The sequence below is a fragment of the Capra hircus genome, chromosome 12 (assembly GCF_001704415.2).
Source record: "Capra hircus breed San Clemente chromosome 12, ASM170441v1, whole genome shotgun sequence".
In the NCBI taxonomy this organism is placed as follows: Eukaryota; Metazoa; Chordata; class Mammalia; order Artiodactyla; family Bovidae; genus Capra; species Capra hircus.
Genome location: NC_030819.1, coordinates 15126840 through 15142386, shown reverse-complemented (window position 1 = coordinate 15142386; position 15547 = coordinate 15126840). Strand labels below are relative to the sequence as shown.

Here is a 15547-nt window from a genome sequence, read left to right as displayed (position 1 = left end):
GGGTCTTTGTTGCTACACATTGTGGTGGCTTTTTCTGCTGCAGATCTCAGGCTCTAGGCACATGGACTTCAGTAGTTGTGGTGCACAGGCTTAGTTGCTCTGTAGCATGTGGAATCTTCCTGCACCAGGGATCAAACTCGTGTACCCTGCACTGGGGACACTGTATCACCAGGAAAGTCCCTAAATACGTATACTTCAAAAATATTGTTTTGATTTGTTCATGAATTATTTCTCTTAAAGCTCCTATCTGAGGAAATGAGTAATTTTTGTATCCTATTCTTTGCAGGAAGAATTTTAAATCGTTTCTTCAGAGACATTGGGGATATGGATGACTTGCTGCCCCTGATATTTCAAGATTTCATCCAGGTAATGTACCAGTCCTGCCAGAGTTCTCTCTCAAGGATTTTTCACAGGGACTGGAGGCGGGCCTTTCAGCCTGGTGATGTGTCCTGTTATCTTCCGTAAGAGGCTGTGTTTCTGAGAAAGAGGTGTGGCTATGATTGGGAGGCTAAGTTAACATGAGTAATCCCTGGGGCTGGAGTGGCTACACAGTCACATCAAGATTGGCCTGAAGCAGGAACATGCTGGGTAAATGGTTCTCCCTCTGCCTTCCAGGTGTCTGGTGTGGATTCCCTTTATTGTGAACACATCTCATAACAGAGAGACAATAACCTTTCATGGAAAGATAACCTAGATTAACTAAATTATGCATTGTATTGGGCTTCCCAAGTGGCTCAGTGGTAAAGAATTTACCTGACAATGCAAGAGGTGCAAGAGATGAGGGTTCCATTCCTGGGTTGGGAAGATGCCCTGGAGAATGGAATGGCGACCCACTTCAGTATTCTTGCCTAGAAAATTTCACAGACAGATGAGCCTGGTGGGCTATAGTCCATGGGGCTGCAAAGAGTCGGGCATAACTGAGCATGAGGATGATGCATTGTATTCCCACAGAAGACAATTATTTGCTGCACCATTTTATTTGGATAAAGCCAGGTGTTGCTGCTGCTACTGCTGCTAAGTCGCTTCAGTCGTGTCCGACTCTGAGCGACCCCATAGATGGCAGCCCACCAGGCTCCCCGTCCCTGGGATTCTCCATGCAAGAACACTGGAGTTGTTGGCATTTTCTTCTCCAATGCATGAAAGTGAAAGTGAAAGTGAAGTCGCTCAGTTGTGTCTGACTCTTAGCAACCCCACGGACTGCAGCCTACCAGGCTCCTCTGTCCATAGGATTTTCCAGGCAAGAGTACTGGAGTAGGGTGCCATTGCTTACAAATAAAGAATTGGTTAAAAACAAGGTGAAAATAATACTTTAACAAGTACAGTGTTGTTTAGTTGCTAAATTGTGTCTGACTCTTTTGTAACACCATGGACTGCAGCCCACCAAACTTCTCCATCCATGGAATTTCTTAGAGACAAATACTGGAGTGCATTGCCATTTCCTTGCCCAGGGAATATTCCTGACCCAGAGATCAGACTTGTATCTCCTGCGTCTCCTGCAATGTAGGCAGATTCTTAGCACCGAGCCACCTGGGAAGTCCAACAAGTTTAATAGAGAGCATCTTTGAAGATATGAAGGCTTTTAAGCCAGTAATTCTATTATGGGATCAAAGTCATTTCAGAAAATGTCTTTTGTTTTTGTAGACACTTTTTCTTTGGCTCAGAGGTCAAAGCATCTCCCTGCAATGCGGGAGACCCGGGTTCGATCTGTGAGTTGGGAAGATCCCATGGAGAAGGAAATGGCAACCCACTCCAATATTCTTGCCTGGAGAATCCCATGGAGGGAGGAGCCTGGTAGGCTGCAGTCCACGGGATCACAGAGTCGGGCATGACTGAGCGACTTCACTTTCACTTTCTTTTCATAAGCTGATTGCTTTGTCTTAAGGTGTCTTATTGACAAATTCAGACTTAAATTGAAGAAAGTAGGGAAAACCACTAGACCATTCAAGTATGACCTAAATCAAATCCCTTATGATTATACATTGGAAGTGAGTGAGAAATAAGTTTAAGGGACTAGATCTGATGGACAGAGTGCCTGATGAACTATGGATGGAGGTTTGTGTCTTTGTACAGGAGATAGGAGTCAAGACCATTCCCAAGAAAAAGAATTGCAAAAAAAGCAAAATGACTATTTCAGGAGGCCTTGCAAATAGCTGAGAAAAGAAGAGAAGTGAAAAGCAAAGGAGAAAAGGAAAGATATAAGCATCTGAATGCCGAGTTCCAAAGAATAGCAGGAAGAGATAAGAAAGCCTTCCTCAGTGATCAGTGCAAACAAATAGAGGAAAACAATAGAATGGGAAAGCAAAGGTGTTGAAAACTTTCTAAAGTGGTTACATGTTTGCATCCCTTTGGGGTTACCACAGACTGAATCTTCTCATGTACAGATAATATGATTTCAGTTTAGATTTACTACCTTACAATGCAGTGTTGTATAAAATAAATCTTGTTTGTGCTTTACATGAAGTATTTTCTTAAAAAGCTTTGTATACAATTAAAATGTGTTATAAGAATTAGATAGTTTGTACATAAAGCTGCCTGCACAATGGTATGACAAAGTAGTATGTGTTCAAATGAAAAAAAAAAATAGCTCTTTTCTTTCTTCTCTGAGCAACAGAATAAATAAAAAGCATTATTTTATCTGAGAACCAGAGAAGGAAAAAGTGAATTGGTTAAAGTTTTGGAGCTTGAAAACTGCTTGATATTGCTAATAACCTTTGTGAACAATTGTACTTTGTGAAAGTAAGAGCCAAAAAATTCTAAATTTGCCACCTATACACTTAAATTCTTAGTACTGCAAACCTGAGTGCTAGCTGATGTATCTTAATGGGTTTGAGAAATGTGCAGCAAAATATTTTAAAAAGGTAATAATACTGAGCCCTTATATTAATATTGAGAAACATTGACAATTTATGATAAATCCAAAATAAAAATGAAGAAGAAAAATCTTTTGTATTAAAATTGTTTGACTCTACAAAAAAAAAAAAAAATGTATATATTTTCCTACAGATCTCCATTGTGACTTTCAGAGATATAGCCTTAAAAAAACTTGGTCCTGAGAAATTTATTCAGTGTTTTACCAGGTGACCTCTAAACATTGAGGTTATTATGTCTCCACTAGACCCAGTGGCACCCCACTCCAGTACTCTTGCCTGGAAAATCCCATGGACCGAGGAGCCTGATAGGCTGCAGTCCATGGGGTCACTAAGAGTTGGACACGACTGAGCGACTTCACTTTCACTTTTCACTTTCATGCATTAGAGAAGGAAATGGCAACCCACTCCAGTGTTCTTGCCTGGAGAATCCCAGGGATGGGAGAGCCTGGTGGACTGTTGTCTCTGGGGTTGCACAGAGTCAGACACAACTGAAGTGACTTAGCAGCAGCAGAGATCTCTTCAAGAAAATTAGAAATACCAAGGGAATATTTCATGCAAAGATGGGCTCTATAAAGGACAGAAATGGTATGGACTTAAGCAGAAGATATTAAGAAGAGGTGGCAAGAATACACAGAAGAACTGTACAAAAAAGATCGTCATGACCAAGGTAATCACAATGGTGTGATCACTCACCTAGAGCCAGACATCCTGGATTGTGAAGTCAAGTGGGCCTTAGGAATCATCACTACGAACAAAGCTAGTGGAGGTGATGGAATTCCAGTTGAGCTCTTTCAGATCATAAAAGATGATGCTGTGAAAGTTCTGCACTCAATATGCCAGCAAATTTGGAAAACTCAGCAGTAGCCGCAGGACTGGAAAAGGTCAGTTTTCATTCCTATCCCAAAGAAAGGCAATGCCAAAGAATGCTCAAACTACCACACAATTGCACTCATCTCACACGCTAGTAAAGTAATGCTCAAAATTCTCCAAGCCAGTCTTCAGCAGTACATGGACTGTGAACTTCCTGATGTTCAAGCTGGTTTTACAAAAGGCAGAGGAACCAGAGGTCAAATTGCTAACATCCACTGGATCATCGAAAAAGCAAGAGAGTTCCAGAAAGACATCTATTTCTGCTTTAATGACTATGCCAAAGCCTTTGACTGTGTGGATCACAATAAACTGTGGAAAATTCTGAAAGAGATGGACATATCAGACCACCTGACCTGCCTCTTGAGAAATCTGTATGCAGGTCAGGAAGCAACAGTTGAAACTGGACATGGAACAATAGACTGATTCCAAATATAAAAGGGGGTACGTCAAGGCTATATATTGTCACCCTGCTTATTTAACTTATATGCAGAGTACATCATGAGAAACTCTGGGCTGGATGAAGCACAAGCTGGAATCAAGATTGCCGGGAGAAATATCAATAACCTCAGATATGCAGATGACACCACCTTTATGGCAGAAAGTGAAGAGGAACTAAAAAGCCTCTTGGTGAATGTGAAAGAGGAGAGTGAAAAAGTTGGCTTAAAGCTCAACATTCAGAAAATGAAGATCATGCCATCCAGGCCCATCACTTCATGAGAAATAGATGGGGAAACAGTGTCAGACTTTATTTTGGGGGCTCCAAAATCACTGCAGATGCTGAGTGCAGCCATGAAATTAAAAGATGTTTACTCCTTGGAGGGAAAGTTATGACCAACCTAGACAGCATATTTAAAAGAAGAGACCTTACTTTGTCAATAAAGGTCCATCTAGTCAAGGCTATGGTTTTTTCAGTAGTCATGTGTAGGTGTGAGAGTTGGACTATGAAGAAAGCTGAGTGCTGAAGAATTGATGCTTTTGATCTGTGGTGTTGGAGACAACTCTTGAGAGACACTTGGACTGCAAGGAGATCCAACCAGCCCATCCTAAAGGAAATCAGTCCTGACTATTCACTGGAAGGACTGGTGTTGAAGCTGAAACTCCAATAGTTTGGCCACCTGATGCAAAGATCTGACTCCTGGCCCAGGAGGTGGGCAGAACTTCTAGGAGGTAACCTTTGTTTCCGGATGAGAGGGAAAGGTCGCTGTGGATGGTCGGGCAGAAAGTGTTGGTGGAAGCCAAGTTTCTGTGTGGAATCCAGGTCTTTTTCTTTATCACCAGCTGAGGAGGGGTGGGGGGAGGAAAGAGGCTGGAAAGTCCTTATTCAGCTGTGTAAGCGTACCTGTGTTCAAACTCATTTTTGATGATTTTGCTTATCCTTGTGGTATTTGATAAACCTTAGAAGATTCTTGATTATTTTTCTTTTTATTACTTCTCAAGTGTTTATTCCATATACTTTCTATCATCTAATTTATTCTCACTCCCTTAAATGAAATTTCAGACAATTTATTTAATATTTTGTGATAGTGATGCTAAGTGTGGCTAAGGAAAACCCTGGACTCTGAGTAGTGGTCCACACTGCAAGACAGTCCACCCCCTCAGGTGATGTCATCAGAGACCACATCCCAAAAGAGAGACGATCATGAATTTGTGCACCATCCTGTACACTGACTCTCACAGCTCCCAGCCTGTTCAGTCACATTATATAAGTAGTTGGGCAAATTTGAGCTGTTCACCATTTCAAAGGACGAAGGAAAGCAGCATAAAAAGTCAGTTTATGTGGTGTGATTGTACCTGATAATCATTTATGGCGCCAACAGCTTTAAAGTACGGCAGTGCAGATCCCCGCAGTCTCCCTTTCCAAGCCCCCGTCCCAGCTCTCCCTCTTACCATCTCCACCCCACAAACCCTCATTCTACTTTCTGTAAAATGGAGAAAATAACACCCACTTCCTAAGAATGTTGGAAAGATAAAAGGAAATTAATTTTAATGCTATTTTTTGCATAACATCTAAATGCATGTTGAGCACTAAGTAACTATTTTAAAAATACCATGTGTGTTTTAGGTAAGAGAAGTCATTTGATGACTGTGGTATTTGTTGTTGTTCAGTTGCTAAGTCATGCCTGACTCTTTGTGACCCCATGAACTGCAGTACACCAGGCCTTCTTGTCCCTTCCTATCTCCTGGAGTTTGCCCAAGTTCATGTCCATTGAATCAGTGATGCCATCCAGCCATCTCATTCTCTGCCACCCTCTTCTTTTGCCTTTGGCAAAGTGGCATTATATTGTTTTAAAGTTACTGTCAGAGACAGTCTCAAGGCCCATAAATATCTCATGAATTTGTACCACAGAGATTCTAGATTTGTAATCCTTGAAGATTTTGATGGACACTTTCTCTTTTTTTAATATAAATTTATTTATTTTCATTGGAGGTTAATTACTTTACAATATTGTATTGGTTTTGCCATACATCAACATGAAAACAAGTATAATATCTTATGAAATGAATCGCCAGTCCAGGTTCAATGCATTATACTGGACACTTTCTTATATAGACTCACAAAATAAAAATCAGCTGTTTCAAGATAGACCACTGAGCATTAAATATTTCAGAGTCATGTAATTTTCATACAATTTGCCAAAGTCCCAAATAACAATGAGTAAGAAGTCTCAATTATCTACAGTTCTTGTCATTGAAATCATCACCTCCAACGTGTCTTCTTACTGCTAAAACAAGTGAAAATGAAGGTGAGATGAGGAAGTTAGGTTTAGGCATTTTAATTTTCCAAAAAAAAAAGTTTGGGACTGCTCTGAACATGTGAACTTACACAGCTACTCTCAGCAAAATACTGAAATTTATTGAGGAAAACTAAGTTGCAAAATGCTTATTCCTCATACACCCCTCATTCGGGGGAAAAAAAAATCAGCAGCTTGGCAGAGCTGAACTAGTCTTCACGTCCTGTCGTGGACACAAAGGGCTAATCCTGAGGGCACTTGAGTCACCAATGGCAGTTGTGGTGGGACCACCAGGGACCGTGTCATTCCCTCCTCAGCACACACAGAACACACTGACTGCAGCTTTATGAAGGGAAAATGCCCAAGAAAAAGAAAATGTGAAGGAGGTGTCCTCAGTCATTTCTTTCCAGAGAGGGGAGGGCAAAAGAACAGACCACCGCATCTGGTAGATTATTATGGGTCACTTGCTTTTATAAAAGCAAAGAGTAGACATACCTTTACTTGTCTCAGCACCACTGACCCTTGTATTTCATTGTGTGGAGATGTCAGGGAAAGTGTGTAGAGAGTATTCCAGCCTCTCCCACTGAATAATGAGTTAGTCATTTTGAGATTTCTGTGGGATGTTGATCCCTTCCCCAACCCCTTCCTCAAATCCCCCTTGGGGATGTTTATTTTTAATATATACTTAATATTAGTCCTTTGTGGATATTTTCTTCCAGTCAGTGGCTTGCCATTTATACCCTTAGTGGAGATAAAGGTTTAATTTTGATGATGTTAACCTTTTTTTTTCTTTCATAGTTGATGTTTTTGTATCCTAAGAAATCTTTACACATCCTTAGGAGTGTGAAGATACTTTTCTGTGTTCTACCTTTTTAGATATTGATGCATCTTGCACTAATTTTTATATGTGAAAGAGTAATTAGTGGTTTAGTTTTATTTTTTCTAATTATTCTGGACACGTTTATTAAAGACTTTTATGCATTGGATTAAGGAAATCTGCATCTGTATAATTTATCTTTTTCCTCAGTAGTTGCAGTTTATGCTAATATTTTGATCCTTATACCAACACTGCATTCTTAGTTACTGTACATTTTAATAAGAGATAAAACTCATAGTTTAAATTGTCTAACTTTGTGCTTCTTTGTCAAGGTTGCTTTGATCATTCTGGATTCTTTACTTTTATGTGTAAATTTTAGAAGCCTTTCAATTTGCTTTTAAATAAAAGCCTGAAAATTTTATTAATATTTCCTTTTAGCTATAGAATATTTGAGAAGTCTGAGTCTTAACAATGTTGGATCTGCAATTACTAATATGTGTCTCTCTCTGCTTATTTAGATCTTTAATTTTAGAAATATTTTGTAATTTTTAGTATAGACATCTTACACTTCTCTGGTTAAATTTGTTTATGCATATTTGCGTTTTCATAGTATTATTGGATTGCTTTCTTATTTATTCATTTATTTTGGATGCACTGGGCCTTCTTTGCTATGTGTGGGCTTTCTCTAGTTGTGGTGAGAGGAGGTGACTAGTTGCTGTGGGTCGACTTCTCATTTTGGTGGCTTTTCCTGTTGCAGAGCATAGGATCTAGGGCTCATGGGTTTCAGTATTTGTGGCATTTGGGCTCAGTAGGTGCAGTGGTCTGGTTGTAGAGCCTGGGCTCAGTAGTTGTGGCACATAGACTTAGCTGCTCTGCACATGTGGATTCTTCCCAAACCAGGGATCGAACCTGTGTTTCCTGCATTGGCAGGTGGATTCTTAACCACTTGGACCACTAGGGAAGTCTTGTTTCTGATACCATTATTCACTTGCTTGTTGCTAGTCTATAGAGATGTAGTTGATTTATTTGTGAATAAACTACATTTCCTGGAGTCAATAGCGATATGTTTTTTTTTTTTAATTCTATAGGATTTTGTCCATATGCAATCATGTCAGCTGTAAATAATGACAGTTTTATATCTTCATTTCCAGTATTTATGACTTTTATTTCCTTTTCTTGACTTGTTGTGGCTAGATTTTCCAGTTAGTGTTAAAGAGAATTGGTTATATTAGATAACCTTGTATTCTTAGGGCAAAATCTTTCAGTAATTATTTATTACAAATAATTGCAATTTTTTAGGTAGATATCTGTTATCAGATTGAAAATGTTTCTTTTAATTCCTCAATTGCCAAGAATTCTACTTTTTTAAAAAATGAAGAATAGGTATGAATTTTAACAAATATTTCTTTTACATCTCTTCAGCTGGTCATATGATTATTTCTCTTTACTCTTTTAATGTGAATTATAGTGATTGGTATTTGAAAGTTAAACTTAACATTCCTGGAAAAGACTGTACTTGGTCGTAATGTAGCATCATTTTTATGTATTGATGTATGTAGCTTGTCAAGAATTTTTGTACCTGTTGTTTATGAAGGATATTGGTCTATAATTTGCTTTTCTTAAGATATCAACATATTTTCTTAAAATATGTCAACTTTTGTTATCAGAAGTATGTCAGTCAGTTCAGTCTCTCAGTCATATCTGACTCTTTGCGACCCCATGTACTACAGCACACCAGGCTTCCCTGTCCATCACCAATTCCCAGAGTTTACCCAAACTCATGTCCATTGAGTCAGTGATGCCATCCAACCATCTCATCCTCTGTCATCCCCTTCTCCTCCTGCCTTCAATCTTTCCCAGCATCAGGGTCTTTTCCAATGAGTCAGTTCTTTGCATCAAGTGGCCAAAGTATTGGAGTTTCAGCTTCAGCATCAGTCCTGTCAATGAATATTCAGAACTGTTTTCCTTTAGGATGGACTGGTTGGATCTCCTTGCATTCCAAGGGACTCTCAAGAGTCTTCTCCAACACCACAGTTCAAAAGCATCAATTCTTATGCATCCTCATGAAAATACATGGGAAATATTTCCATTTTTAGTGGTCATTTTAATGTCAGCTTGACCAGACTACATTCTTCAGTTATTCAGCCAAAAGGTGATTTGTGTGTTGCTCTGTAGATATTTTGTAGATGTGATTGAAGTCCATAACAAGTTGATTTTGAGTAGGGACAAAGCCTCCCTGAAGTAAAAATAAATTCTGCTTGTGGTGAACAGCATCAGCTCCTGCCCAAGGGTTCCAGCCTGTCCTTTGTAACAGGCAAACCTGAGGATTTTAGACTTGCCCAGTCAAGTTAGATTGTGGAATATTATCTTTTTTTTTTTTTTATGGCTAGATTCAGTTCATTGGTATGTTGTTTAATATTCCAAGACAGTTTGGTTTGCAATTTTTCTTTCTTTTAATGTCTTTATCTGGTTTTTATGTCATGATAATGCTGGACCCTGGAAAAGTACCCTAGAAAACTTTTCTGCACAATGTTTTTGTGAAGCCCTCTGGACTTACAGTCTTTTCTTTGAGAAAATTAAAAATTATGTATTCAGGGAATTCCCTGGTAGTCCAGTGGTCACAACGTGGTGCTTTCACTGCTATGGGTCAGGGTTCGATTGTTGGTAGGAAAACTAAGATCCCACATGCTGCACAGAATGGCCAATACAATAAAATAAAGTAAAATTAAAAAAAGGATTCAAATTCTTAAATCAATATGCAGCTATTCAGATTTTCTGTCATTATGCTTGTTTCGTATGTCATTTTTTAAAGACATTTGTCCTTTACATTAAAATTTTAAAATTTATCTGCACAATGTTTATTATAGTATCTTTGTAATGCTTATGGTATCTTTTGTATTAAAATGAAAAGTGAAGTGTTAGTTCCTCAGTCATGTCCTACTCTTTGTAGTGCCATGAACTGTAACCTGTCAGGCTCCTCTGTCCCTGGGATTCTCCAGGCAAGAATAATGTAGTGGTGTGCCATTCTTTTTTCTAGGGGATCTTCCCAACCCAAGGATTTTCTCTGAATTTTTCTGAATTGTGAAAAATCACCATTTTCTCTCAAGTGAAAGATTTTGTCTAAGAATTTTTTATTTGTTTATGTGGATTCATAGACTTTGGATAGAATTTCCCAAATGGTGTAGTCCAAATGGGAAGTATATAAAAATAATGATTCTCCTTATCTGGGGAGTATCAGGACTTGGGTCACTTGCTTCTGGGTCAGTATGCTTCTTTCTATATACCCATCACTGTCTCTGTTCCATAGTGTGACAGAGGTGCAGAAGCACTGGCCATTGTGATGTGGTGCATCAGATGGGCCTGGAATCCAACCAGATGGGGGTAACTGTGTGTGTAGCTTGAATTGGGCTTTTTGGCATTCCTGAGAATGTAGGAGAAAGAAATGAGGTTGGCTTCAAGGAACGGATTTATTGTGTGTTTACTGTACACTAGGATCTTTTGTTTTCCTTCTTCAGATGTTGAGTTTTTGCTTAGATACTATATTCATCTTCTACAAACTTCTATAAAGGGTTTGAGATGGCTGGAAATAAAAGATTCAGAAATGTATATACATATAAAAGTAATAATGCTCAGTCATGTTCAACTCTTTGGGACCCCATGGACTGTAGCATGCCAGGCTCCTCTGTGCATGGAATTTTCCAGGCAAGAATATTGGAGTGGGTTGCCCATCCCTTCTCCAGGGGATCTTCCAAACCCAGGGATCAAACCTGGGTCTCCTGTATTACAGGCATATTCTTTACCACCTGAGGCACTTGGGAAACCAGTATGTTGTGTGTGTGCGTGTGTGCGTGTGTGCGTGTGTGTGTGTGTGTGTGTGTGTGTGTGTGTATGTATAATAAAGCTGTTAGAGGCATTCTCTTTGAACTGCTTTAGAATTTAGGACCATGAAATCTGAACCTAACACCAGAGTTTCTGAGAGCATTAGTAATGGGTCTTCATTGGGTACCTAAGGAAAAAGCATTGGCACAGTTTCCATGGAGCCCTTCATTTTGATCTTACCTCTGCTTCCCAGGTTACCTGCTGGCCTGGGTTAGTCATAAAAGGCCCTCGCCTGGAGTGGTTTAGTCGCTCAGTCTTTTCTGACTCTTTTTGACTGCACGGACTCTAGCATGCCAGGTTCCTCTGTCCATGGGATGTTCCAGGCAAGAATACTGGAGTGGGTTGCCATTTCCTTATCCAGGGGAACTTCCTGACCCAGGAACCAAACCTGGGTCTCCTGCATAGCAGTCAGATTCTTTAATGACTGATCCACCAGGGAAGCCACCTGGGGAGAGCCAGATTATTGAAATGGATAAATGTTGTTCATCAAATGATGCAAGTCTGCTAAAAACCAGTAATTTGGATTTTTTTAAATAATTAACACTTTAGATATAGTTTTTTGTTTTTGTTCTTGACAAACAACAATGGCAAGCCAAGTGACCTAAAAGCTAGACATAGAAGGAGCTGGAAGGACCCCTCTCTATGAACATGAAGGTTGTAGACTGGTAGGATGCACAGTCAAGCCAGTGGCTGTAAGAAATTGTTTTCTGTACGTCTAATAGGAGGGAGGTCAGACAGCCCTATTTTTCTCCACTTATGATTAGCATTTATTCCTTCAGAACTCCATGCTCTTCACTCTGAGTTTTCTTTTGATACCACGGCAGAGATGGGGAGAAACAGGAAAAGCACATGGGTCTCCATCCAGATTATGCAGTTCGGTTTCAAAGGCTCCTGGCCACAGAATCACAGTTCTGGTTATTTGTTCCTCCTGCCTGCACCCTCAGGGATTCCCCGAGTACAAACTGCTCCTCTCTTTCTCCAGGATAAGCGATACCTTACTGGGAAACTTTAGGTCAACCACTTACCCTCCCAACTTCATTTTTTCTTATCTGTAAAGAATAGCCAGTGTTAACTCAGATAAGCATCTCAAACTTCTCATTCCAGCTCCTTTTTGGTCAAAATTTCCATCAACTGTGATTACTGCCTGCAAGTCATTCATGCCATTCTTTCTATTCGTTAAACAAGCCTATAAAATCAGTCATGAGTCTTAGAATTGTCTAAAAATATTCAGGTATTCTTCCCTGTGTTTCCCCAGCCCCCGTGCAGATCACCATGAATTTGTATCCACCTGAGATCATAAACTTCAGAGGCCTTGGCCAAGACTGGGTGAATCTGCTAGTCCCTACCACCTCGCCGGATTTTCATAGCAGGCAGACACTAAATGTTGATTGCATTCTTATTGCCTGATACTGTCCTCCAGGGTATCACCATTCTTTTCCTGATAAAGATGGATGCTTAAATCAGCATCAACCAATGATTTCATTTTCTATTCTACCTGCTGTCTTTTTTAGACCAAGATCATTTCCTAAGAGAAAATCGTCTCAGAGGATAATATGATGATTAAGAGAATGTTCATGGAACTTAGCACAGAGCCTTACACATGGTACACACATTGTAAATGGAATCTGGTGGTGTCATAATAGTTAACCTTTGGAATGGGCATTTTAAATAGTATAATGATAGAAAGACGGCTGTAAGTTGGGGGCAAGCTTAAATATGTCATAATGGCTCATGACATGGGCTTCCCGGCTTCGTGACTTAGGCTTTGCAGTTTCCATCAAGTTGCTTTTCCTCTCCCTGTGCCTCACTGTCTCCATTTGTAAAATTAGATAATACTATTACTAGATATGTTACATTGAATTTGTAATTAACCACTTCTTTATCCCTACATGGATAGCTGAAGCATCTGGATTCCTATCTGTGATGCCTGCTCACTCCCCTCTTTAGTAACACCTGCTGACGCCTGATAGTTTGAGATGCAGCTCCTACTCTCTGAGCCTCAAATAGTCTCATCTGTTAAAAATAATAATTCCTGCCTCAAAGGGCTACTGAGTGTATCACAAGAGCTGATACCTAGAAAGTTCTTATCAGAGTGTTTGCTGCATGCAATAAACATCATGAGGACCACCTATAGTTTTATTTCTTTGGAAGGAAAACTATTCCCTGCTGTTTCAACAAACTTCAGGGAAAGGAGTTTAATCCTAACAAATCAATAAAATTTGTCTTTGAAAAGTATCCTTGACACAAAGGACTCTGTATTTTTGCTATTTCAGACATTTCTACTTGTGATTGGTGTGGTGGGCGTGATGGTGGCTGCAATTCCTTGGACTGCTATACCTGTGATTCCCCTTGGCATCATTTTCTTTTTTCTTCGGCGGTATTTCTTAGAGACATCACGAGATGTGAAACGCCTGGAATGTACAAGTGAGTACCAGGGCTGTCAGGTGGTGATGGCAGTGCAGCCTGTCTTCCATTTATGCTGCAATTAACCAGACCCCTGAAACTCTGCAGACTGTTCTGTGGAATTTCTCACTGTTAACATTAGGTGATTGAAAGTTATGGCCCCTGAGAGTAGGTTTGGCCCTTAAGGCAAATGGAGCTGGCGGCAGGTCAACTGCCCTTTGCATTTTAGCCCAAGGAGGACAGATGTGAACACTATGAGGACAGGGACCATTTCTGTCTTGTTCATGACCTACATCCTAACACAGAGAATCCACTCTGTTAATACTGTTCTTGAAAGTATTTCATCATGTTGGAACTAATGTAGAAGGAAAATAGAGAATTTTTCTTCAAAAGAAAGCTGAGCACTGAAGAATTGATGCTTTTGAACTGTGGTGTTGGAGAAGACTCTTGAGAGTCCCTTGGACTGCAAAGAAATATAACCAGGCCATCCTGAAGTAGATCAGTCCTGAGTATTCATTGGAAGGACTGATGTTGAAGCTGAAACTCCAATACTTTGGCCACCTGATGCGAATAGCTGAGTCATTTGAAAAGACCCTGATGCTGGGAAAGATTGAAGGTGGGAGAAGGGGATGACAGAGGATAAGATGGTTGGATGGCATCACTGACTCAATAGACATGAGTTTGGGTAAACTCTGGGAATTGGTGATGGCCAGGGAGGTGCCGGGATCCAGCCCCAGTGGATCCAGGGAATTCGAAGCATGGACGGCGTTGGCGTGAGAAAAACGTATTTATTGATTGATATAAGATTAGATTAAGAAACAACAGTGTAGTAGGAAAATTAAGTGGAGAAAGAGGGCTGAGTAACTTGGATTACGTGGAAGACCAATAAAATTCCAGACAAGGAATTTGCACCATCTACGTTGGGCCACCGGTGCTCGCTTGAATATCTAAGGGTGCCTCGCCTTAGGCTCCCTTTCGCACGAGTCTTAACAGCCAGACAAGTATGCCCCAGATGGGAATTCAGCCTGAAATTAAAGTAAAGAGGAAAAGGAGGGAGAGAGAGAGAGACACTGGGGAAACCAGTCCAGCGACTGGCTCCGGCCCCTATTGTTCAGAAGGCCTTTTATATTTTTGATAAAACATGAGGATCAATGGGTAACACAAAGTTGTGCAGCGTTAGCAGTCCAGACTCATCAAAACCAGGCTTTTCTCTCTGCATACCTAATTGTATACACAAGTCTTAGATGATTTACATCATCTTTTGGCCAAAAAGGGCCAATTAACATTTTACAGCCTTTTTTCTGATAAGGGTTTGTCAACCAGAAGACTTATTTGTGTTGATCTTCCCAAAATCTGCTTCTCAGAAAGCACTAAATAAAGTTACATTCTTGCGTAGCAAGGACACAAGAGGAGTGCAGAGAGAAGTAATTAACTCAAAAGTGTAGTGTTGCTAACATCAAAACTACTATATATCTTTTTCCATATCCTGTTTACATTGATTAACATCCTCCCACGTGCCTAAAAGATAAAGAATATGGAGGCCTGGCGGCAATCATTGAGTCAACAGTGAAAACCCGTCACCAATATGATTTTTAACTCTTTAGAAAAGGCTCTGTATCTTTAAGATGCTTTAAGCATTGTGCCTCTCGCAACTGGGGGGCTGTAAGCAATTCACAAGCTGTAACAGGTCTGGGGAACCTGTTGGGCAAGCTAGAGAGCTATCAGAGGGGGTTTAACTGAAACATCCCTTTCAAATGCAGAAGACTGAAGCCCTGAGAGTTGACTTTTTTTCAGAGAATATCAGAAGAGTGGAAAAGCAGGCAGATTCTTTTTTTGGGGGGGTGGATGCTCAGGAAATGCCAGGGGGAACTCCTGAATTCTGATCACGACCTTGCGTATGTCAGCTTCCTTCCTCATGACCTTGTCACGGGTGGAATTCCTCACGCTGGCTCCCGGCAGGGAGGCCTGGCGTGCTG

At 40.2% G+C, this 15547-nt stretch overlaps 1 protein-coding gene across 1 annotated transcript in view; it reads left to right on the top strand.

The window, feature by feature from the left end:
• Positions 1-15547, top strand: part of LOC102181111 (multidrug resistance-associated protein 4-like) — a 190527-nt gene that overhangs the window by 98061 nt on the left and 76919 nt on the right. Inside the window, 2 exon segments of the mRNA XM_018056300.1 lie at positions 287-366; positions 13442-13592. Of these exon segments, the coding sequence (XP_017911789.1) occupies positions 287-366; positions 13442-13592 (231 nt within the window).